The sequence below is a fragment of the Acinonyx jubatus genome, chromosome D4, assembly GCF_027475565.1.
Source record: "Acinonyx jubatus isolate Ajub_Pintada_27869175 chromosome D4, VMU_Ajub_asm_v1.0, whole genome shotgun sequence".
In the NCBI taxonomy this organism is placed as follows: Eukaryota; Metazoa; Chordata; class Mammalia; order Carnivora; family Felidae; genus Acinonyx; species Acinonyx jubatus.
Genome location: NC_069391.1, coordinates 13,898,797 through 13,925,006, shown reverse-complemented (window position 1 = coordinate 13,925,006; position 26,210 = coordinate 13,898,797). Strand labels below are relative to the sequence as shown.

Sequence of the window (26,210 nt, the reverse complement as noted above, 5' to 3'; positions counted from 1 at the left end):
GGCAACAGAATCACCCTCATGGTTAGGTGAAGTACGAAACTACAGGTTATAGATGAGGTTTTAAAATACTGCCAAGGACTATTTTCTAGGCCCGTAGACAGCTTCTGAACCAGAACAGTACAGAACAGTGCAGTGCAGTAACCCCTCACCACTCACAGAGGCTTGTTATGCCCACGGTGTTTGGCCAGACCTGGACCAGTAAGATATGGGATAGACATAATTACAATAAAGATAATGAAAGTGGCATAAAATCTATTAACCCTCAGAAAGTTCTAAAAGGCATCTACTTCCAAAATAAAAATGGATTTGGTGGTGTCTTTTGTAATTACATTCTTGTTTCATTTTCACAAGTCTTCGCAAAATGCTTTGAAGTCAGGCCTCTGCACAATTCTACTGAAATCCTTCAGGGAGACATTTTCCCATTCTTCTTTCTAAACTGCCACGTGAACCCTCTCTATTCCCATGTTCTTCGGTTTAAGAAGGAGTGAATTGAACCACACACCTTTCTAAAAAGATCACACTTGAAACAATGGATATGTGAGCAAAAGAGTTCTCAAAACTATAGTCTGGAATTAGGTGAGGTAATCAATGTATGAAGCCAAACACCTGGTTCCAAAAGATAGCTTTCCAAAGAAACTTTACTACCTCTAGTAGGACATGAACATCACCACCAGAAATTTTTTGGTTTTTTTTTTGTTTGTTTTTTTTTTTTTATCGAGGTTACTGCATCAAACACTTTATTATCCCTGAAAAACACCTGAACATTGTACTGGAACGTCTAACCCATAAAGAGTACTGAGCACCAAGTACTCATCAAGAGGGGCTCCTCACAGGTGCACGGTTAACAACCCAGAGAACCGGGTGACCACAGAGGTAGTGAGCTCTCCTGGATTAAAGATTAAAAGAACTTCACTCTCTCTACTTGCCCAGTGTCTGGTACACGTGTGTTACAATATGACAATTTGCTCTTCTGTTTTTGAGCACCCAAGTTTATTATAGGGGGTTACACATGCAAATAACAGAATTTGGCCCCAAGTACAGTCAAGGGAGAACACTATCAGGCACCAAGGGTGCCGATCTCACGCTGAAAAGTCAAACACTGCAAGTGTGATCTGAACACAAGAATAAAAGTGTAGGTCAATTACTAAGCGATGTGGATTTATACGCTATATATACAGACTTCTCTTTATACAAGGACAGTTCTGCAATAAAAACTGACAGCTTTTGCCAGATAACAGTTTGCCTGAAGAAAATACGAAATCCTATTGTAATTCAGAAAATAATGCAAACCATTTTAATTTAATCTAGATACAGGTACTTTATTTACAAATATTTAGATTAATAGCATTTTGTTACATCAAATGAAGAGTACAGCAGTCTGAATAAATCCTGTCACAAAAACAATAAGACCCACTGTAACGAACTTTGGGAATCAGGGTATTGCACCTAAACAAGCCACAGTCTTTAGTTTGTGATTGCTACCTTATATCCCAATGGGTGGTTGGTTGGTTTTGTTTTTGAAAATATATACACACACCAGCAGGTCATGGTCCCTGGGCAAGTCCCTTGTGAAGCAACAGGGTAAGCAAAATGGGTCACTTTTAGGTCTTTAACAGAATATACCAATCTACTCCAGGAATCTTGTTTTTAAAAAAGTTCAACGAAGACAAAAATAAAGATGAGTCCACAAATTAACCCAATCCTATTTTCTGCACATTCCAGTTTTGGCTTTTATTTAACATTGACTATACAATACTCCAGTACTACCACATGTTTACAACCCAGAAAGTCATATTTTTTATTTTTACTTTAGTGTCTGTAAAGAGGGATTTAAAATGTGTATTTTAAACACAGCAGGTGAGCTGAGTGATCTTAGATAATACACTAAGGTTTACCTATCCTACTTCAAATAACCTCAATTCTCAGTCTGAACCATAAACTCCATCAGAAATCAATCAAAAGAAGTAAAGAACCTGGTGAAACAGAAGTTTGTTGTCCAAAGAGATCGTTTCCCTTGCAACACTGTATTCTTTCAGTGGCCAAACCACCCAGTGCAAAGTAATAACTTACTTCGGATCGGATCGGTGCAAACACTGGTGCAAACACTGAGACACCGTTAGAAACACTTTCCCTTTTACAAAACAATTTATGCCCCCATGACATAAAATAGCCCCTTATACTAAGAACACAAGGGATACCTTAAATTATCTCACTGTAGTGTTAAAAATGCACAATTTAAAATCCCTTAACAGCAGACCTGCGGTTCTGACTGTCCGGTCCACAATCTCACCATTCCAAGAAGATAAAGGTATAAAAGCTTAAAATGTGCAATAATAAACCCAGCCTTTTTTCTTTTTCTATACAGTAAGGCAAGAAATGCAGCCTGTAATGCAAAACGTTTACAAAGAGAAAAGCAGGTTAGCACATTGTCGATTGCACAAGAACAGTTAAGAAAATCAGCAGGTAAGCCACGGTGCAAAGATGGAACAGAATCTGCTAGTGTTAATCCTCTCGTGCTAGGAGCTCCTTCCAGCATTGTGTCCCCAAACACTGCCAGCACCAGAGGGTGAAGCCAGTATTACCTGTGAACTGCAGTTGTGTCTATTTCCTTGTGTGAAATGGAAGGGAGTAACATGGTCACATATAGGTCATACTGTACAAACTGGTATTTTATACTGTTCCAATGCCAGTAATCAATTTATTTTCTTCATTAAAATAATATACACAGAATGTATTGTTAGTTCGGTTCCTTCAAATTTTATACATATTTACTTTCTGCTAAAGAGAAAAGGATAAAATGGTGTAAAAAAAAAAAAGATAAAGCTATTAATTAAGCACGAGAAAAGATAAGTGGATATTTCCCTGTGCAAGGCTAAGACAGAAGCAAACCTCCACGAGAAAAATGCCACCCACACGACAGAAAATTTATCCAACGAAAACAAAACAAAAGCAGTTATAGAGCCCATTCTCTATCATCAGAAGTCATTTCACAGCAATAAACTTACTGGTTACAACAGACATACTTGAACAGTTAAAGATGGGGAGAAAGGCTTAAGATACCATCAAATTAAACCATACAGTAAGACAAAGCCTTGCCAAAAAGAGGGAAGGATAAAAATCATTTAAGTCCAGCATCAGTGCTCAGTTTAAATCATGTACTGGTGACATACCTATCACGAGGACGATCAAGGGGGAAAAAAAAGTCTAGATTTACCATGCAGGAGAGATTTATTACTCTACTTGCCTTTGATAACCTGATTACACCTAGTTGTTTAGCAGTTTAGTATTGTGTTAAACTGTTTTTACAACAGAGTTGTTTTTTCCTTTTTTTTTTTTTTTTTTAATTAAACCCAGTAAGATGTACAGAAGACAATGAGGCAGTAAAAAGTACTGCTTCCAACAGACAGGTGAAAGGTCACACGGGAGCTACGGCAAAGAGGTCACTAGCAGCCGCAGCCTTCTCTCTGGGGTTGGGGTTCACTGGTTAGCCGGCCTCCCTGTGGGGCTGAAGGTTTGTGTTGTACACCGGACTCAGCAGCATTCAGATCCAGGCTTCCATCCTGAATGTTCTGATAGATTTTCTTGGCAGCTTCAAGGAAAGCATCTTCTACATTCTCTCCCCTGAGAGGCAATCGACAACTTTATTCAAGAATCACAGCTCTCCACGAAAGATTAGACATGATGCACTTTTGCTAACCTTTAGTCAACTGCCATGATGTCTTCAACTTAGCCACTGTCATCTAACAAGAGATTACCAAAGACTGAGCTAAGGAGAGCAACATGGGGAAATAATTTCTGTGGAAAAGCACGTGAACGCGGTACCAAGAGCTGTTTCTACAAGCCCCAACTGGATAACAGGGTACGTTCTAATCATTAAAATGTTATACACTAATATATAATGAAAATGAAGAGCCAGTTTTGTAACTGTGAGAAGGCATTCCAAACACAAACATCTCAAAACATGCAGAACAGGATTCCAGGATTTGTATGGTCTGATTAGCCAAGCACCAACTATACTGTTTTTATCATGTGATGGCGATATATTCATGCTCGGCTATGTTCACACTTCAGTTCTCTTAATACTAACAATAGAGATGGCACTGAACAAAGGGGCTAGCTTCTCACCAGCAAGAGATGTTTGACTTAATAAATGAAGATGGGAGGCCTGGGGTTCAATAATGGACACGGAGTAACAATCAGAAAATTAATTATGCTTCTAATTATTCTTAGACATTGTTTCCTTAGGTCATGCTTTTTAATCAGCAGTATTAAATGAACAGATTAACCAAGCTTGAGTCTAAGATGCCAAACTCAACCTCAGTTGTGAAAGTCAAACGCTTTTGAAATGCTAACACAACTTCATTTATTAACCTGGATTACCAACGGGAATAATCAAGGTACAATCTTTTAGGAAAAGTTAACAAAAAATATTACTTTTAAATGTGAAACAGGAAACAAAGGGATGCGTGCTTACTATTCTTCCCACCATAAGCGTTATTACATGCAAATATATTAGAATCCATTTTCCATATGTGTGGTTCTACTTTGAGAAGTTTGAATGTAATTAAACATAACTGAAAATGATTAATTTTAGCCATACGTACGTTTTTGCACTTGCTTCAAGGAACAATAAGCCTAAAAATAAAATTCAGACTTACGATTAAGACATTTCAAATTAACTCAAAAGGGGATTATCTTCAATAACACTTGAATAAAACTTTCCCATGAATAAAAGTTTCCCATCAGCTATCAGTACTTCTATCATAGTATTTTATGAAACAACACGTTAGCTTGAGATGGCGGGGAATCTTTATATTTGTTATTAAATACTTGCACTACCCCCAACATGGAAAACACGAATGTCAAATAGAAACATTTTATTTCCTCACTCTGGAAATGTAAGCAGTTGCCATTAAAAAAAAAAAAAAAAAAAGTCACATAATCTGCAGTATCAAAATCCCACCCTTCCTTAGAAATTCTACGTGTGAACCAAAACCCCCATTAAAAATCTTAAAAGAAACCCACCATTTTCTTCAGCAAACTGTTTGGCTTCTTCATATGTTACATCTCTCTGGGCCTCCAAATCTGCTTTATTTCCTATGAGAATTATTACCTAATTTGTGACCAAAAGAAAGACATCTTAAAATAAAAGCAACCATTTAAATCAACCATTAAATTTCTGAAATCCAAAAACCTTGACAGAAAAAACACAGGGGCCTAAAAAGGACACCCAAGTACCAGCAATCTCATCTAGCAGATGCATACGAAAAATCATCAAGTCAGTACTATTAACAGGGATCTCAGCAATTATCTAGGCCACGGGCTGACAAACTGTCTATAAAGGGCAAAGAGTAGATTTTTCAGGTGTGCAAGCCATTCAAAAACAAAACAGTCCATGAGGCACAACTGGTCTAGGCCAAAGGTTATGACTTATCTGAGTAAGCTTACTAAAGGGGTCACGGACAAGCTCCCGGGGATCTGCGAATGCGCTGAAATTAAGCACAGAATGTTGTCAACAAGTACATTCCCTGGAAGAGAATGCTCATGGTTTTCATCAGATTTTCTAAAGTTTCTAGGACCCTCAAAAAGTTAAACTACTAGTTCAACTCCTTCAGGCTATAGGTAAGGAAATCAATGCTCAAATAAGGCAAAGGAATTTGTCAACGTTTACTCGGTGAGTCAGGGGGAGGAAGATATTAGAACCAAGGCAGAAAACCCAAACTGTGACCTTCAAAAACTGTCCTTACACTAGCTAGCCCTAGGCAGGACTACATTTGTAGCAACTGATAACAAATGTCTGTGTTCTGTGGGGAACAGTGGTGGTGGGAAGAGGGAGTGGGGGGACACATATGCAGACAAGTTCAAATCCAAGGCAAAATACACACACTTATCTATACTCAGTTTGGAATCATTTATACAGGTGAAGTTAGGCCAAAGTTAAAGACAGCTCTGAAAAGCTCTAAGAAAAAAGTCTGCAGCCTTGGAAACAGAGCTTTGATCGTTATGGTGCTTTGGGAGGGCGGGGAGGCATTTATGGATAAACTGTCTCTGTCCATATATAACCTTATTTCATACTAACGAGTGATCCCCCTTCCTTTCCCTTCCAAACAGATGTGGTAATCCAGATGCAGACAGGAATGGATGGTTTCAACCAAAAGTGATTTCCACCATTAACTTTTTCTCATGTGACACTGCAGCACCTGGCTCTCCTGTTTCTAAGACACGATGTCTAACGAACTGAAGAACCACTGTGATCTGAATGTAAACCTTGAGCAAGAACACTTAAGCAGTGTAACAAATGTGAGCATTTTTCAATCAGTGTGGACAAGGGCCCACTAAAGAGGGAAAGATTTTCACATGGAGTCAGTCTTTTAAAGAATAAGGTAAGAACACTTAAAAAAGGAAATCAGCTTAAAAAAAAAAAAAATCAAGGCTGATAAAGTCATGGTGGCCTAATACAGAGCCATTATAAGACAAGTACTCAAAACAAGAAATGTTTTGTATGTCAACTATATTTCAGTTAAAAAAAAAAAAACAAAAAACCAGGGTGCGGCACCTGGGTGGCTCAGTCGATTAAACCTCTGACTCTTGATTTCAGCTCAGGCCATGATCTCATGGCTCATGAGTTCAAGCCCCATATCGGGCTCTGCACTAACAGCCATGGAGCCTGCTTGGGATTCTCTCCCCCTCTCTCTGCCCCTCCCCTGCACATGCACGCGCGCTCTCTCTCTCTCAAAATAAATAAACTTAAAAACAAACAAAAAAAAAAAACCACACCAGGGTGCCTGGGTGGCTCAGTCAGTTAAGCATCCAACTCTTGATTTTGGCTCAGGTCATGACCTCACTCAGAGTCTGGGAGATGGAGCCCTGTGTCAGGCTCTGTACTAACAGCGCAGGGCCTGCTTGGGGTCCTCTCTCTGCCCCTCCCCAGCTCATGCACCTACATATGCATGTGTGTGTGCTCTCTAATATTTAAAAAAAAATTGAACTGCACATCTTAAATGGGTAATTATGCTAATTTTATCACAATAAAGCTGTTTTTAAAAATAAAAGATAATTGAAGAAATTATTTTAAATGCTAGCTGAATGGAAACGCTGCCTCCTCTCCCAATTCCTTAAGAAGTTCCAAGCCGTGCTTTACCTATCATCCTGAAAGGAGACATGAAAGTAGCATGCTAACAAGACAGAGATACAAAATATACCAGACAAGATGGGAAGGTATGGAACCTCCATATAGAAATTGAAGGCAACTTTATAGAAAATGTAACATTTGAGCTGGACCTTAAGAGATTTTCTTTTGTAGGGGAGCAAATTTTGCCACCTCAAGATAGGCCTCTTTGGAATATTAATTATCTTAAACTAGTTTATTTTTAAGAAACACCAGACAGAGGTAAAGCTCTGAAAACCCAAAGTTACCCTTTACCTTAAGAGACATTTACACTTAGAAGAAAAATCTCCATTTGTAAGGGTATTTCCCTCTCAGTACCAGGGAGAGGGTACCGACTCAACCTCCAGAAACTTTTAACAACTCTGTCAATTTATTTCTTAGACCAACCAGAAGAATCTTGAAAGGTAGAGGAAAGTTTTTCCTCCATTAACACTTTCTTCTGAAGATGTGGTAAAATTTAAAGAGGCATAAATAAGACAGGAAAGACATGCCTAACTTGTCATTATACTCCTCTAAGAACCCTCTACAATGAGGCTTGTTTTTTCTTTTTAACATTTTTCTTGAAATAACTATAGGAAGCTTACAAAAGCAGAGATTCTAAAGACCCTTCACCAAGCTTCCTCAACAGTAGCATCTTACAGACTTTCAAAACCAGGGAAGTGACACTGGTGCACTCAATTTCACCAGCTGTACACTCTCATGTGTGTGCACAGTTCTATGCAATTTTATTACAGGTACAGATCTGTGTCACCACTATCAGGATACAGAACTGTTCCATCACTACAAAGGAAATTCTCTGTGCTGCCCTTTTTATAGTCATCCCACACCACTCATAGCCTTCACCCCCATCTGTTAACTCCTGGCAACAATTCTGTCTTTTTGAGAGTGTTTTATAAATGGAGTCATTCAAAATGTAATTTTTTAAATTGACTTTTTTCACTCAGCATAATGTCCTTGAGAGCCATCTAAATTGCTATATGCATCAATAGTTCATTCCTTTGTTTCACTGAGGAGTATTCTGTAGTATGAATACACCAGATGGGTTAACCACTCACCTACTGATGGCCATCTAGGTTGTTTCCCATTATTGTAAATAAAGCTGTTATGAACATTTATCTATAGCTTTGTATGTATACCTACAGTAGGTTTAAAATGATAATTGATATGAAAATTTCAGGCACAGTCCTTGACATAAAAGGCAAATGACATTAACTTTCAGTTCCACCAATTGCTTGTGTTCCTTGATTAAAAAAAAAAAAAAAAAAAAGCCAATCTTACCACTGATAACAAAGCCAAGTAAGACACAGGCCTTATTCTGAAGAAGCTAAGAGTCAGTCACAGCTCACGGCCTTTCCTCACCTGCTCCTGGAAGCCTTATTCACCTCTACAGTCCCAGTTCAAACATCACTTTCTCTGTAAAGCTGGATTCTCCAGACAGCACTGCTTATCTGGAGCACTTCCAGTAACACACACACCAGTTGCTCCAACTCCTATTTCACTCTGCTTTTCAGCACAGTTAAACACATGCGCACAGCTATCTCCTTACTAGACCATAACATTCCGTGGGCCAAGATGCACCTTATCTTTGGCTACTACAGAGTCTAGCCTGGTAGTTGGCCTTTAAAATCTCAGTGTCTTCTCACTCTGGCTAAGAAGCTAATTTTTATTTTCATTTTAAAAAGAAAAAAAATTTTTACAGTGCCTGGGTGACTCAGTCAGATAAGCATCTGACTCTTGATTTCAGCTCAGGTCATGATCCCAGGGTCATGAGATTGAGACCGAGTCAGACTCCACACCCAGTGGTTAAGATTCTCTCTCCTTTTCCCTCGGCCCCTCCCCAGCTCATGTTCTCTTTCAAAAAAAGTTTTTTTAATTTGCAGTTTGAAAATATAGCACAATAATGCTTACTTTTTGAATTTACTTTTTAATATTTGAGTATAGTTGAGATTTTTTTGGTAAAAAAATTTTTTTAATTAAAAAACTAATTTTTTAAAGCATGTAGAACTCTTTTATCTTTAATTGAAATTTTACTGAGATAATTGTAGATTCACAAGCAGTTGTTAAGAAATAATAGAGATCCAGAAACAAAGAAGATGAAATATAACAGATGAACATAGCGGAAGGGAAAAAAAATTAAGGTAAAACCAGAGAGAGAGGCAAATACTTAAGAGGCTCTTAACTATAGAGAACAAACTGAGGGTTGATGGAGGGAGGTGGATGGAGATGGGCTAGATGGGTGATGGGCACTAAGGCACTTGTTAAGAGCACTGGGTGTTGTATGTAAGTGACGATCCATTGAATTCTACACCTGAAATCAATACTACACTATAAGTCAACTAATTTGAATTTAAATAAAATCTTGGGGACGAAAAAAAAAGAAAAAATAGAGACCCTTTATATTTTTCCCAGTTTCTTCTAATGGTAAGATTTTATGAAACAAATGCAGATCCCTTTCAAAGTGATTGTTTCAGATTTCATAGTCTCCACCTCACAGGAGGTCACCACTCCATTCATAACATTTTTTTTTTAACCACAAACATGAACAAAAACCAAGTATAAATACAAAACCTAGAGTAATTACTACTGAAAAAAAAGGTTAACTTCTCTTTAATTAATTTAAAAATAAAATATTCTCTCATTCTTAGTACTCAAATACAAAAATCCTATTAACAAATAACTTTCCTTTCAGGGTTAGTGTAGTTCTCAAATTTTCTGTAGAACAAAGGTTATTCAACTTACAGTATTTGGATTGGTGAGATTCCTTGCATCTGTCAACCAGCTGCTTAAGTGGTTATATGTACTTCTTCTGCAAAAATTAAAGTTTACGTGTATGACTACCACATACAATTGCCATTTCAATTTTTTAAAAACAAACTTCAATAAATATTTAAAATATTCACTTTTATCAAAATCTGTTGAATGTAAACACATATTTTCCAAAAATCTAGCCTAAACCTATTATTTTTAAATAAATAAACAATAATCCAACAACTTTCTAATTACATTTCAGGAGTAAACTGCTTGCATTTAAAAGTACATTCATAAAGCACACCAATAGGCAAGCAAGGAACAACACAGAAAATTAATGAAAACAATTCTGAACCCAGAATTTACAATCTGAAGTAAAAACTAAGATTATTTTTAAATCATCCAGATTTTCGACCAAAAAATGGAGACATAGCACCAAAATGTCTCACAAATGGTGTATATTCAGTGGCAAACATGTTTGCATCTGTCTTTTTCAAATTAGAAACCAAGACAGTCACACTATAGACAGATACAAAATTCACCTTTCCTTAAAGAGAAAGTTGAATACGACAGCATAAAAACTGACTTTAGGGGTGCCTGGGTGGCTCAGTCGGTTAAGCATCTGACTTCGGCTCAGGTCGTGATCTCACAGTTTGTTAAGTTCAAGCCCTGTGTCATCAGGCTCTGTGCTGTCAACTTAGAGCCTGGAGCCTGCTTCGGATTCTGTGTCTCCCTCTCTCTGCCCCTCCCCTGCTTGTGCTCTCTCTCTGTCTCTCAAAAATTAATAAAAACATTAAGAAAATTTTAAAACAAATGTGGCCTTAAAAAGGCACTTAATACATCTGACTGGAAACTGAAGTCCCTAGATATCAGAGCAAGTTTATTCTAACTCTGTACTCTTATTTACCCAGCAGCTAAATCATTTTGGGATCCAGACTGCCTTATTTCTCCACTTTCTCCAAGCATTAGTTTAGAAACTCATAGGCTCATTTGCCCTAGCCAAACAGGCCCGAAGAGAGCAAGCAAATTTAAATAATATACAATATTAAATATAGTATAGTATTAATATTTCTCAGACTCTACCGAAAGGATCAAATAAAATTTTGAAGGTTAAAAATGTTTCGGATTGGGGGCACCTGGGTGGCTCAGTCGGCTAAGTGTCCAACTTCAGCTCAGGTCATGTTCTCACAGTTTGTGGGTTCGAGCCCCGCGTCAGGCTCTGTGCCAACAGCTCAGAGCCTGGAGGCTGCTTCAGATTCTGTCTCCCTCTCTCTCTGCCCCTCCCTCACTCACACTCTGTCTCTCTCTCTCTCAAAAATAAATATTAGAAAAGATTTTTTTAAAAAGGGGTTTCTGATTTAAATACATTCACAGAACTTTAATCCATCCTACTCATTTAACAGGTAAGTAAACAGAAGCCCCACAAAGATCCAAATGATTTCAGAGCCAGGCCCTGAACCCTTTGCACACACACTGTCCTCAAAGTGTTTCAAATTTAGCCTTGTGAATATATTCCATCATCTCCAGCTGTCAGTACCTATATAAAGTTGGAATATTCCAAACACTTAATCCTTTCCCAGTGGGAACTGAAAAGGAGTCCTAAGATTCTCTTTTTACTGTGCTAAATCATGTTACACACAAATCACCACCTAACTGTAAAAAAAAAAAAAAAAAAAAATCAAATAAAAGTAACATTTTCCTGATGTTTTATAATTTTCTAATGGTCAAATATTTTTAAAAAGCACAAGCCATATCACTTTACTCTTCAGTATTTGCAGCACTGACATACTTTGCTTTTACACATAAATTTATCCTACTTTGTGCACAAAAACTCATATAGCACAAATACAAAAATATTTATACTGATTTTAGTAAATTTTAAAATGTCAAAGCTGGCAGCAACAGTGAATTACAAACTGCCATTACTTTGGTAAACAGAAATCTACACATCCTTTTTAAGTATACAGATCACGTAAACTTTAGTTTTAGTAATTATTTTATTAACTTAAATTCACCGTAATTTCAAATCTATAAATACAGCAGCATCAGAATATTCATTAATTAGTGGTAATAGTGCTAAAAAAAAAAAAAAAGTGCAATTATATCCCTAACTTTGGCATGGATGTTAAATGACATATCAAACAACTGATATAGCCAAAAAAATGGCCATGATAAGCTATGTTATCAATTTAGAAAAGTATCATGTAACAATTATAGTTAATGCCAAGAATAAAAAATATTACTAAAGCAGGAACTTTCAAGTTTGCAAAATGTCAAGGATTAATGCTACTATGAAATGTAGCATATGAAAAACACGGGTGTAAAGCCTGAAGTACTTTTTACCAATAATACTTTTATTGGGATATGAACATACCATAAAGCTCATCCTTTTAAAGTATACAATGTATCAGTTTTTAGTATATATTCCAAAGTTGTGCAACAATCACCAGTATCTAATCCTACAACATTTTTATCACTCCCAAAAGAAACTCCGTACCCATCAGCATTCACTCTCTGTCCCCTGGCAATCTACTTTCTGTCTCTATGAATTGGCCTATTCTGGATCTTTCATATAAATGGAATCATACATGTGGCCTTTTATGTCTGACTGCTTTCACTTAGCAAAATGTTTTCCAGACTCATCCACCTTATGGCATATATCGGAGTTTCTTTTCTTTTAATGGTTGAATTATGCTCCATTGCATGAATATACCCATTTGTCTATCTCTTCCTTAGTTGATGGGCATTTGGGCAGTTTCCAGCCAAAGTACTTTTGATGACTTGAACAGACACATATTCTACCAAAAGTAGTTACTATGCTTAAAAGCAAACATGTATCAAATCATCACTTTGTAGATCTTAAACTTACACAATGTTAAGTGTCAACTATATTATCAGTAAAGCTCAAGGGGGAAAAACACAAGCACACACAAAATAAAACAACTACATTACAGATTGATAACTCTAAGCACATATCAGCACATTTAAATTGATTAATAATGAATAGAGTTTTTAATTATGCAAAGTCTTCGGGAATGCACCTCTCATAAGGATGTCTTGCAGAGATGGCCAGGTTCTTTAATATTCTTCCCACAAAACTATTTACTTATCATGTTACCAGTTCCTGGCTATAAAGAAAAGCATTAAGGCTATTTCACTCCTTTTGCCCTGAGATCACCCAACTCTAGAACTCAATGAACTTCAAGCACTGTAATTATAATCAGCCGCTATCTTCATTCTAAGTCCACATTTCCCAGTGTGTTCCTCAATAAAATAAGCTTAGGAAACACCAAACTAAATTAAGTTAAAGAATTTTTCTGCAGAACTTCTCAGGGTGCTAACATGTTAATGTGCGCTGTATTGTGACTCTTCAAGAGCAAACATATAAAGCATTTCTCAAAAGGAAATATGCTTGAAAGTCTAATTATCATTTGGCCCCACTCACCCATCCCTACCTCCTCTCAAAAAAATAAGACAAGAGTCACAATGCTTTAAACTGGCACTCTGCGGGGCGCCTGGGGGCTCAGTTGGTTAAGCGTCCGACTCTTGGTTTTGGCTCAGGTCGTGGTCTCACGGTTCATGAGACTGAGCCCGGCACTGGGCTCGGAGCTGACAGTGCAGAGCCTGCTTGGGATTCTCTCTCTCCCTCCCCTGTTCACACACTCTTTAAATAAACAAATAAACTTTAAAAAAAATAATAAACTGGCACTCTGCGTTAATATGAAAGGTGATCCAGTTCATTTGCTAGCTTAGCACAGTTTAATGAAGTAGCCCAATTTTCCATGTTTTTCTCAACCCAAACAGGGTCCAGCTTTGTTATGTTGTATCAAGTGCTTTCAGTTTCCAGAAAGCCAAGCTCAAATAAACTTAATCTTGCTGCATGTGGTATTGCAAACCATTTCAATCCATTTTAGAGAAAAAAAGAATTTAAGTGAATGAACAATTAAATACCTCAAACACCTTCAGATGCAAGCATAAGAACTTTTTATAACCTACCATGTTGGATTAGCAAAACTACTTAATTCCTTCCCTGACCTTACTTTGAAAAAGTGTGTTTAACACTAGAGACTGAACAGAGTAACTCAAGACTCGCTTGCTTTCTACTGAAGTGAAAATAACAAAGTTTGGTATAAAATATTATTTCACCTCAAATAATTGAACTGATGCTGCTTTTCAGAATAGTATTCTTCTATTAGCTCCACCAGCATCTCCTAAAGTTTTTCTTCAGTCATATCCACTTTCAGAAAAGGAAATCAACATGTTACATACATCAAGTCTTATACAACAATTTAGAGAAGAAACCATAAAGCCCAAATAAGCTCATGTATAGGCACACAATCACAAACTAAAGAATGCCTACATTGATAAAAAAGGAGACCACGCTGCCTAAAGTAGACTTCTTTTTTCAAGTACGAAGTTTGAAAAACTATGAATCTCTTACCTAGTGATATCATACACCATAAGCGCTCCCGCAGCTCCTCTGTAGTAGCTCCGTGTAACAGCCCTAAACCTCTCCTGTCCTGCTGTATCCCAAATCTGCAGTTTGATTTTTTGGCCACTAACTTCAATTATTCTTGTACCAAATTCAACACCAATTGTGTGAGGACAATCAGCCATAACTGTTAGAGAGGAAAAGAAATAGAATATAATATTCCAACTTCCAGAAAGCTTCAGATTAAGACCAGCAGAAAAAAATCCACTGGATAATCAAATGACTTATTAAGGCTTGTAGGCTATGAATGGACTCAAGCTAGCGCTGAAAAAAAATTAACAAAAACCCAGAGGTCAAAGAAATCTGACTGGACTAAAACAGAGGTAAGCAAACTTCTATAAAGAACCAAATAGGGGGACCTGGGTGGCTGAGTCGGTTAAGTGTTCAACTCCTGGTTTCGGCTCAGGTCATCATCTCAGGGCTTCGTGGGTTTGAGCCCAGTATTGGGCTCTGTGCTGGCAGTGTGGAGCCTGCTTGGGATTCTCTCTCTGCCCCTCCTCCACTTGCACCATCTCTCTCTCTCTCTCTAATAAATAAACTTTAAAAAAAAAAAAAAAAAGGACCAAATAATAAATATTTAAGTTTTGTAGGCCAAAAGGTCTGTCACAACTACTCAACTCTGCTGCGGAAGCACAAAAAGCAGCCAGAGACAGTAAGTAGAATGAGCATGGTTGTGGAAATAAAACCTTATTTACAAAAACAGGCAGTGACTGGATTTGGCCCACAGGCTACTGTTTGCTAACCCCTGGACTAAAAGAATCTGCAAATTAAAAATAAAGATTTTAATAAGTTCTTCATAATATCAACATTATACTATTTAGACTTCTGATAATCATTATATAACAAACCAATCAATGGTTTTAAGACTCTAGGAGTTGCTGGTCAGATTTTTATCCTGGAAAATACTATCGATATCTCAAAGAAAAACACATTTAACATATACTTACAATCATATATTGGCAGGTTATATATGTCTAATCCAGTAGGACAAGCTTATTAGTCCTTTCCTTATAATTAGGCCACTGAAAACCTAAACCCACTACTCTGCGGTACAAGTACACACAGACTGCTGGAGCTTTCACAAAATGTTACATTAAGCAAAAACAAAACAAAACAAAACAAGCCATAAAAATAATTTCAACTATATGGAAACAATTTCAACTACATTCAGCCTATCAGTTACATAAAATAAGATGGTCTCTTCCTCTACCACCCAAGACAGAATTGTACTTCAAATATTAATAAACCAGTCCTGGATACAGAAAGAATTTTATTTAAATATCTCCAATCTATTATTTAGTTGACAAATGATACATGCAGCAAATTTCTAATAATTTCTAAAATGGTGAAGTCACAGAAAAGATTATTTAAATCTGACACTGTAATATACATTTTAAAAAATTTCCTACCATCAAAACAAACTAAACAAGAAACTCAAATTATATATGGTATATAAAAATCAACACTCTGTACATGCAGGTGTATTTCACTATATATACACCTATTTAAATTCACTCTCTAAAGAAATGTTGTATTTAAATGCATATAGTGAAAATGGCACTTTCTGAAAAGTAGGAAAGTGACAATAAAGCATGTATTAATGTTTTACCTTATATATTGAACTTACATTTTTTTTCTGTAAATTGATGAAGTAAGCAAGATTTTCCTACTCCCATGTCCCCTGTTTCAAAAAAAAATTTCAAGTGGCAATTACATACTCAGTTTTATACTCTTATAATTATATACAATGATTGTTATATCCCCTACCATATCACATCACAAATTTCTGGGACATTTGAAGTTATATTTCCCTAATATATAATGAGTTTGAAAGATCATACAGGTCACTTTTCAATGTGATGTACAGACTGACGATTCCTAACCTTCAGTATGATAGAACTGAAGTTATAAATTATGTTAGTTAATAACCATCAGATAGGAAGTGCTTTCTAACAGAGAAACTATTGTAAGAGCATTTTCTACTTTGAGCTGTTTCAAAGTTTTGTATTTTTTTTCCCCTTAATCCATGCATTAAAGCAAAAGACTTCTGGGAGTAAACAGGGCAGCATATAACTAGCAGAAATAAAAAATTCTAGAAGTCTGATGGACTAGATCTCGTATTTTCTCATATTCCTTGTATTTCTTATAGAATTCCACAAAAGAAAAGCACGTACACTACATGAAAACCACAACAGAACAGATGCCATCTCCAATTGTACTATAGCAATTTAACCTTTGGTGAAGAAAAGTGTTACAATACAATCACATACGATCAACGTGACAATCAGTACAATCGTCTAATATATAAAGTATATGTACTTTCAACTGAGCTCTTACAACTATACTTGGGTAAATAGCATTGTGTTTTAATTTGAGCAATATCTTGAAACTTAATGGAAAAACTACCAATATCATATTATATATATTACACAATTACTCTGAATCAGTGTTCTCTATCACTTTTTGGAATCCAGGGGGCTCCAAGGGCTTTCATGATATTTTTGGAAAGTTATCAGTACTCCTAGCAAATCTGTCCCATTTCCAGGATTAACAGCTTTCAGGCAGTCCTCAAGAACAATCAACATCAGTTCAAAAGGTACCCACCACTGTACTATAGAAGTATCCATGGCCACAATGCAAAAAGTATATTACTGCAAAAATAAATGTTATTAAAGGAGCCTGAATTTTGCAGTGAAAAAAATCATACACTTCTTCTGGAGTGGTATCTTAAGTTTTAGTATATAAATATTTTATACATTGACTTTCTTTGCAGAACAAGAGTATAAGTTAAGTAAACTTACCGATAATAATATATTTAAAGATGTAAGAGTAGTTGTATGGTGCAGTTGCCATGGTGGCACTAAAAACAAAGAAAAGTGTGTTACTGCAGAAGGCAAGCATACACAAGTTACCCAGTTGACCGCTGCTAGCCTTTAAAGATATATAAAATACAGCATATGATTATAAACAAAATGTATGCATGCATACATTTCTCAAATTGACCAAATGCATAAATGCTCTTGGATGAATATTAACATTCTCACATACTATCCATAGAAATATTAAGAAACCATTATATCAGAACAATTCCAGTATCTCACTGTAGGAAACATCCAATAACAAAATTTCAAACAAGGAAATCTTTATAAACTTAAGTTAAATATCACTGTAGGGGCGCCTGGTTGGCTCAGTCCATTAAGCATCTGACTCTTGATTTCGGTTCAGGTCGCATCTCACAGTCCCGAGAGCCCCGCTTCAGGAAGCCTGCTTGGGATTCTCCCTCTCTTTCTGCCCCTCCCCTGCTAATGCTTCCTCTCTCTCTCGCTCTCGCTCTCGCTCTCAAAATAAAGAAACTTTACAAAATCCTTATTTTTTAGGAACAGTCCTCCCTCCTCTTTGAAGTCCCCACTCGTCAACTGATCAAATGAATTACTGATGTCCAACTTGTTCAGGACTCTTTGATTTCACAACAGAATGTTATAGAAAGTAACCACTAACTTATAAACATAAAATAACCCTTTTTAAAACTCTACTTTAAATCATGGTTAGCATAGCTTCCAAAGAAAGACCAATCATATGATTTCCAAACCAAATTACTGCCAGGATTAGATAAAACCACATGAAACTGTTGTTCTTGTATTTTTTAAAAAGTCATTTATTTTGCAGTTTTATATGGCTCAACCTAATACAGAATTTGAAGATTATGTCTCAAATGCCTACTACATACTACTCTAGAAGCTGAAATAATGGCATAAAATACCACTTACGTTTATAAAAATTGGCAAGTTTATGTATTAGAAAATACATATTTTTTTAACATTTATTTATTTTTGTGAGACAAAGAGAGACAGAATGCAAGTGGGGGAGGGGCAGAGAGAGAGGGAGACACAGAATCTGAAACAGGCTCCAGGCTCTGAGCTGTCAGCACACAGCCCGATGCGGGGCTTGAACCCACGAACCGTGAGATCATGACCTGACAAGGCGGACGCTTAACTGAGCCACCCAGGCGCCCCTGTATTAGAAAATATTTCTAAAGATCACAGCCTATTCTTTACCTTCAGATAGACTTAACCTAAATAATTCTAATTTTCTTTCTACTTTAATAACTTTAAAAAAAACCTCTCCAATTTATTCAAATGAATGCCTTGAATGTGTCAGACACTGTGCTAGGTGCTAGAAACAAGAAGTAAATTCTAATACTGGTAATGATTTCCTGTAACATTTATTCTCAAACCAGTTTTCAGCTTAAGGAAAAGATAAAAAATTATACATACACACACTTATAAATATTTGACCCCATTTCTAAAATTTTAATTTCCAGTATTTTTTAATCTGATTTTACTGTCATGGTCAATTGTCACATTATATAAGCCAGACATAAGACATTTGTAGAAGTTCAATTACTAAAACTAACAAAATTACTATATAATAAAATTTAACATGTAGAAAAAATATGTATTTAAAATAAGTATATAACTGCTATCAGGGAAGAGAAAAAAGTTCATTACAGTAAGGTATTAGACAATCAGGACACAGTAGAGTCTTCTCAATGAGCTGTAAGGATTATTTTAACAAAAGTGGATGCCCTGCTACCCATTCCAGCTTGACGTGTTGTAACATTTTTATAATCAGTCTTCAACATCACTGAAAACTCCCTTAACCAGTTCGTACAGGAAGGGAGTTTTTCTAGTTAGATTAACTGATTCTGAACATAATAATTTGTTTCCCTTTTTCCAGACAATGGGGACTCAAAACTTTTAAGAATGAACTTGGTTGGTCCTGAGGCTAAAATTGGTGTGGATTATTCACCAGATCCCAAACACAAGGAAGAAAATATTCTTTCACAATAAAAATGATATTTAAAGGTTATTAACTTCTTCACCAATGTATTCTTCCCAGAACCCTGTAATTAACTTTTAACTTCCTTTTTAAGCTCCTCTTTTCCCATTCAAACTTGGGGAAAAGTAATCATTTAGTCACCTTGAAATTACTGTCTTTCATGTTCTTACCTTTCTGATTTTCCTATTTCCTTTCCCTCTTCTTACTGAAACTTGTAGCTATATATACTTTGCTGCCTTCCATTATATTATGTTGAAACCAAGGCCTCTAACAATCCTAATATCTTCTTGAAATGTTCTAAAGTCTAATCAGGAAATTATAAACCAATTGTAGTTGTATTAATTTGTGTGCGTGCTAGTCATCACACAAGCATTCATTATCTATACAATGACCAATTTTCAAAACATTTTTACAAAATATCAAGCACTAATTAGCACACACTATTCCCAAATAAAAGAGAATGACCACTATTTCACAGTGAATACCAGTGCCCTGTCTTTACCCCACCACACAATTTTCTGGTTCAAGTTTCTTAAAAATGACCCAAAAAGCAGAGTTAAAAAAGGAAAGCTACTCAAACTTAGTAATTTCAGTAGACAATGAAGGCAGAAAATATCTACAACTGTAGTCACTAACATAACAGATCCTCCCTTTCTTATTATAAGCTAAGATACTACCTAGGGTTTAAACATAATGTTATGCATAACATTCACTCAAAATTATGTATTTATAGTAGAATTATATTCAAGTGGTCTTTTAAATATTAGCCATGCTTAATATGATTTTAAAAAAGTATTTTTCAACATCATTTCTTGCACATGGAATGAGACATACCACTGTTAAGGTGAAGAATGTACTTTTTAAAGTAGCTTTGGAAGGGGAAACAAGTTTTCTTCTTATTACCTAAGGATGCTTTTGCTTTACTCAAAAGTCAAAAACTGGTGGTCCAGTTCAAACACTGAGAACATGAGTTCATTCAACACTATAATCTCCACTAATTAAAAAACCTTAAAATACTCTGTAACTTGTACACAGCTACTGATGTGATTAAATGCACTTCTTTCCATGTGTTACAAAAGCATGTGAATAAAGTTCATATGAAGATAAGCTCTCATTCAATGCCTTTGATTTCCTTAAGAGTAGTACTACGTTCAGGGGCACCTGAGTGGTTTAGTCAGTTAGGTGTCCCAACTTCAGCTCAGGTCGTGATCTCATGGTTTGTGAGTTCAAGCCCAGCATTAGGCTGTCTGCTTTCACAACAGAGCCTGCTTTGGATCCTCTGTCCCCCTCTCTCTCTGCTCCTCCCCTGCTTGCACTCTCTAAAATAAACATTAAAAAAAAAAAAAAGTACTATACTGAGACAACAAGCATCATTAAATACAGGTGAATAACTTCTAAACTAATAACAAATGTAACTGTTACATTACCATTTATTAGGCACTTAATATGTGCCAGGCAATGTTTTAAACGCTTTACATTCAATCTCAATTAATCTTTACTACTACACTCTTATAAAACATCTATAATTCTCATTTTATAGATCAAGACTCAATAGGTAAGTAACATGCCCAGGTCACAAAGCTAAGTGGTCAAGTCTATACTGAACCTGAGACTGTTTTGACTGCAGAGAACCCCCTCTAACCACTACACCATCCCACCTCCTCCATAGTTATGAGATGCACCATGAAACCCTTCTGTGATACTTAGGAAGACATATCTTTTTCAGTTCACTCACTTGGTTCTAATTTAATACTCTAAGTAGTACTAAAAAAATTATATTCAGAGGATGCATTGTAACCAGGATTTGTAGATATGGATAAATGATAACACTAATTCAAATTATATCTACTTACAAAAAAGTTTCTGAAATTAACATTCGCTGGGAGTAAACCATGGGATGATCAGGACTATGTTTCCCTACTTTGTCTTAATATAATTCTTACTTAATTCTCACAACTCTGCAGAGTCATTATCATTATTAGGTTTATGTAAAAACTGAAAAAATTGAGGTTTGGAGAAATTCACTGATTTGGCTACTGCTACAAAGTTAGTAAAATGGCAGAGCTGGAATCTGAATTCAGGCCTGACTCCAAAGAACATGATTTTCTCTAAGGTAGCTATGTAGACTGATAAAATAAAATCAAAAACTCAAAAGAAAAATGGAGGATAATTACAATAAATATTTAGGGTCATAGTTTTACTATCAGCTCATCTAAAATTTAGCTCTGAGCTTCCTGGCTGTCAAGAGAAAGGATTAATAAGTGCACATTAAGCACTGATGATTGTTGTTTGGCCCCTTTTAAATATTAACTATGCTTAATATTGCTTTAACAAAAAATTTCCCTAGATTAACATCATCTCTTGAACAAGAAAAACATATCACCATTAAAGTAAGGAATATATTTAAAAATGGGCTATGCTACTGCATAAAACTATGCAGAGTGTTTTTCACCTAACAAAATCATTGATCTATTTCCAGGCCAATACACAGAGATCTATCTAAATAGTTACTAAGTGCACACTAAAAACTAATCATTGTTGCCCCCAAAATAAAATTGCATGGTCTCCATACAGTTAATCAAACATCTCTCCAAATAAGATTATACAGACATATAAATGACTGGATTTGAAATATGCTGGTAGATGGGAAGGTTAGGTACTTTTCATACACTCAGCTTATGGAAGTATGAATTACCACATTTGAGGGGAAGTAATCAATATATTTTAAAATCTTAAAGATAATCCAAATCCCCCTTTGACCAAGAAGTAGCCTACAGATACAAAATCTTCAGTCCATAAGGTCATAGGTCCAAGGGCATTTAATGCAGCATTTTTACAGAAAAAACAACAACCCCAAAAACCAAAAACCCCAAAAACAAAACCTGGAGACAATCTATACTCCTATCAACAGGGAAATGATTAAATAGAGTACATCTGTATTATGAAATAATACGCATTTAGTTTAAAAACCATTTATATATATATACACGTATTATTAACCTGAAAACATATCCATGATTTTAAGTGAAAAAAAGTTGGCAGAATTTTATGCAATAGCATACACACACACACACACACACACACTCTCTCTCTCTCTCAATCCTGTATACAGGTAATACGGAAGGATACACACCAAATTGTGAAAAATGAATACTTGGATTTAGCGCAGAAAAAGGATAGAAATTATTAACTTTATATATGCCTGGACTAACAGTACGAGCATGTACTATATTCACTAGTAATGTTCTAAAGTATTCAAAGTAGAGACAATAAAAAACTATGAAATATTTAAGACATTTTAATATATAATTCTAATACAAAATAAATTAAAGACTAAACAGAACCAAAAAACTTCCCTTTCATAACACTTTCAACATTATTTCCACATTTACAATATGGGGAACATCATATGAAGTCAATCATATGATCATCCTCAAAAACCAGACAAAAACCACTCCCTCCAATAATCGACAGTAATTTTCCCATTTTGTTTTTTTTTTTAAATAGCTTGGCTTTTTTTACCGTGTTAACTTATGCACTATGTCTGACTAATCCTTTCACAACTGCTATATAGCTATTTTATTCTACTCCTTAGAACATGTTACCGTATAATTTTTACATAACTTATTCAAGACAACACAGGCCAAAAACAACCCACAAAATATTCCAGGTGATTTATATTCTGATCTGCACTGTTAAAATTAGTTAAGCTTGTTGTGTGTGTGTGTGTGTGTGTGTGTGTGTGTGTGTGTGTGTTTTACATGCAAGACATTTTGTTTAAATACCAGAGCCAAGACAGACTGCTTTTGTGATTCCAATACAGAAATATTTGTTGATCATCTACTAAGCACAAAGCCTTGGGACTAGGCTTGGACAATATAGTAATGATCACAAAAATCATTGTTCCTTGCCTTCATGAAACTTAAGAACAGAAGCAGTCTGATTTGTTTACAAGCCCTCTAACATGGAATGCTACCTGATCTGTCAGACAAGTGGACCCAAAACTTGGGCAGTTAATCTAATAATCTAACCTAACCAGCGAGAGTGGTCAATTTCCTTTCCTCAACAGTAATGCGATCTCTGAAAATAACCCACCCATTTGTAACATCCACTTAAAAAAACTCACTTTGGACAAGATATTTAATGTCATACTTGTATATAAATTAATATAAATTAGGAACTAGATCCCTTACTGTGTCAAGAAAAAGACAAAATTTTCCAGTTAATTATGATGGTATGCTATGAATAAGAAGTACTCCAATACTGCACCTCCGTTCACAGAATGAAAGTACTTAAAAGGGCAAAACACTAAAACCCTGTACTTACTACTAGAGTTAAAAGGTTTAGTAATAGCAAAAAAATTACTGATGAAATATGATGTCTGAAACTTGCTTCAAAATAATTTGGTGGAGAGGGTATAGGTGTATATAGATCAACAAGACTGATCACTGTTAACACTGGCTGATGGGTAGGAGAAGGCTCAGTGTATCACTCTCTTTTGTACATGTTTAAAGCTATCTAGAACATAAAGTTTTTTAAAAGTACAGTTTCTGATACTTCTATTTGTACACTGCTGTCTCCAACCATGCCTGACATTTTTAACCACACAAAAATGTTTCATGCTTTAAAAAAAAATAAAAAATCTCTCAGTTGCCCTAGTTTTAATATATTTGCCTTAACCAAAAGTTTCCCCTAATAGTACAAAATCTTACTAAGATTATGCAAAAATATTTAACACTGATAAAGATTAATTTTAAGAACACTCCAAATTCTGTCGCACAGTTCAAGTATGCCACAACAATAAAGTTTAACATGAAATTTAAAAAGCAAAAACTTTTTAAAAGGTAGCTTTAATTTCAAGGAATTTTTTTAGGTTATTAGAATCTAAAGGGATCTTACCTCTTTACAATAACTGCCACTTATTGAATGCCTAATATACGCCAGCTACTTTATACACAATCTCTATCCTAAAAATTCTTTTTACAGGTAAGGAAACCAACTAAGAGTTGATATATCCACAGTCCCACACTACCAAAGGGAAAATGAAGATTCAGGCCCAGGTCTAACTGGACAACTCTCTGATTTAATTGAATCAACAAATATTAAACAACCACTACATGCCTGGCACTGTTACAATGGAGCACCTACTACATGCCAGGCAAGGTGCTAAGGGTTTTTAATCCCATTTAATCCTCGCAACAGCTCTAAAATGTAGGTACAACTATCCCCTGTATAGATAAGGGCACTGACTCTGAGAGGCTAAGTCAATTCCTTAAGGTCACTCAACTAGAAAGCGGCAGTATTAGTGTAGAAACCCTCCAAAACTCTTAACCACCACATGCCTCGAGGCATGCACGAATAAAAGGGCCTAAGCAGAACTGTGGAAAAAAATACAGGCAAGTGTTGGGGGAAGGAGTGGGAGCTGGATTACTGCAAGGTCAAGTCTGTCTCCAATAACCACATACAAATAAAAGGCGGTTGTGACAGTAACAAAATGAGCAGTAAACTCTGCAAGAGTTCAGGTGAGCTCTGACACTTGTGTGGGACCACCAGAAAAGCACTTGGCCTCCGGGAACCCCAGTTTCGTCTTCAAATATACAATGAAAACCTTGCCATCTCCCCTCTGGAGTTGGGAGAATGAGGACTGGCAGTGGAGGAGTGACACTACAGACTTCCAGTTATAAAGAAGTCGTCAGTTGTCATCCAGTGCAAACGTAGGGAAAGAGGAATTAAGCTGTGGGTACATTTTACGTGGCCATGCCTGTAACCCCAGCCTAACTTGAGGATAGTGGAGAAACACCAGGCACAGTGCAGGCAGAGGCCAGTCGGTAGGAAGCATCCTGAACCAACCGGTCACATCGTAACTTCGAGCCTCAGTTTCCTCCCTTGTAAATGAAGATAACTTTGCTTATCACCACGGGCTACTCGAAGAAAACCCTGTGGGAAGACACCTGGGCTGCACCCAGCACACGGTAAGGTGCCAACCATCAAAACAAACGCTGGCTTCGCCGTTTTTCCTTCCATTCTCAAAATGCCAAAACTTTTTTGGTCTTCACCGCTTCTCCATGCTACCTAAGCTCGAGGCCTCGGAGGGTGTCCGGGGCCTTACAGGGCCTCACCCCAACCAGAACCTCGCAAGCATAAGACCCCTTCCCCAGCCCAAGTGCACGGTCTACCCACATCGACAAGGACACCGGAGCTAGTCCAAGATGCCGGCGACGCTGCGAGGTGCTGCCTTTTGTACTCCGGGCAGACGCGGCCTCCGGGACGGGGAATGCCACGTCTGGGCTCGTGGGCTGCGAGGCGGCGCTGCCCGCGTGGATAAATACGGCGGGGGTGGTCCGCCAGAGCGGCAGCGGGGAGAGGGGCCTGCGGGAGGTGCGTGTGTGCCCGGTCCGGTCGAGGAGGCGGGGAAGGCGCGGCCGAACACACCCTTCCCCGCACGCCCCGCAGCTCTCGGCTGGGCGGGGAGGACCAGAGGCTCGGGCGGACGCAGCGCGGGGACACCCCCCGCCCCCGCACGGGAGTCCCGTCGGGCCGGGCGCCGAGGTGCCCGGCGCCGACCCCGGGCTCGCCGCGGCCTGGCAGGGCCGGCCCTGCGGCGCCACCCGCCCGCCGCCCTGCTCTCAGTCGTCCGCACCCCGGCCCCCGGCGAGCCGGGCGAGGAGGCCTCGGCCGGACGGACACTGCGGAAGGCCCGCGTTACCTGGGGGGTTGCTGGTGGCTGGGCAGCTTTCCGGGCGGGAGGGGGGCGTCAGGACGATGAAGAGGAGTGCGGGCGCAGCTGGAGAGGGGCAGGGGCGATCGGCCGAGGCCCCGGCAGCTAGCGGGCTGGCCGAGGAGGTGCAGACGCACTGGCAGCAGTAGCGGTGGCAGCGGCGACTGCTCCTGCGGCTCCCTCAGGATCTTCCTCGGGCAGGTCCAAGATGGCGGCGCTCCCTGCACAGGGTTTCCTGTCACCCT

General features: G+C 37.4%; 1 protein-coding gene across 1 annotated transcript; it reads right to left on the bottom strand.

Annotated features, from left to right (window-relative positions):
* Window positions 1-1,292: 1,292 nt before the first annotated feature.
* Window positions 1,293-26,088, bottom strand: RAB14 (RAB14, member RAS oncogene family). The gene is made up of 8 exons (XM_027034995.2): window positions 25,954-26,088; window positions 17,210-17,268; window positions 16,036-16,089; window positions 14,358-14,535; window positions 9,908-9,974; window positions 5,026-5,113; window positions 4,605-4,635; window positions 1,293-3,621 (listed from the first exon to the last, which is right to left on the bottom strand). Exons 2-8 carry the CDS (start codon window positions 17,259-17,261, stop codon window positions 3,444-3,446), a joined length of 648 nt encoding a protein of 215 aa, XP_026890796.1. The 5' UTR covers window positions 17,262-17,268; window positions 25,954-26,088; the 3' UTR covers window positions 1,293-3,443.
* Between the last annotated feature and the right edge of the window lie 122 nt (window positions 26,089-26,210).

What these genes read in the sequence shown, in the direction of transcription:
- RAB14 (XM_027034995.2), bottom strand. Translation starts at nt 17,261, where the DNA reads ATGGCAACTGCACCATACAACTACTCTTACATCTTTAAATATATTATT. An exon ending in CTTTAAATATATTATTATCG is followed by an intron (nt 16,090 to 17,209) that starts GTAAGTTTACTT and finishes TTTTTGAAACAG; the next exon opens with GGGACATGGGAGTAGGAAAA. An exon ending in ATGGTGTATGATATCACTAG is followed by an intron (nt 9,975 to 14,357) that starts GTAAGAGATTCA and finishes TAATTTTTGCAG; the next exon opens with AAGAAGTACATATAACCACT.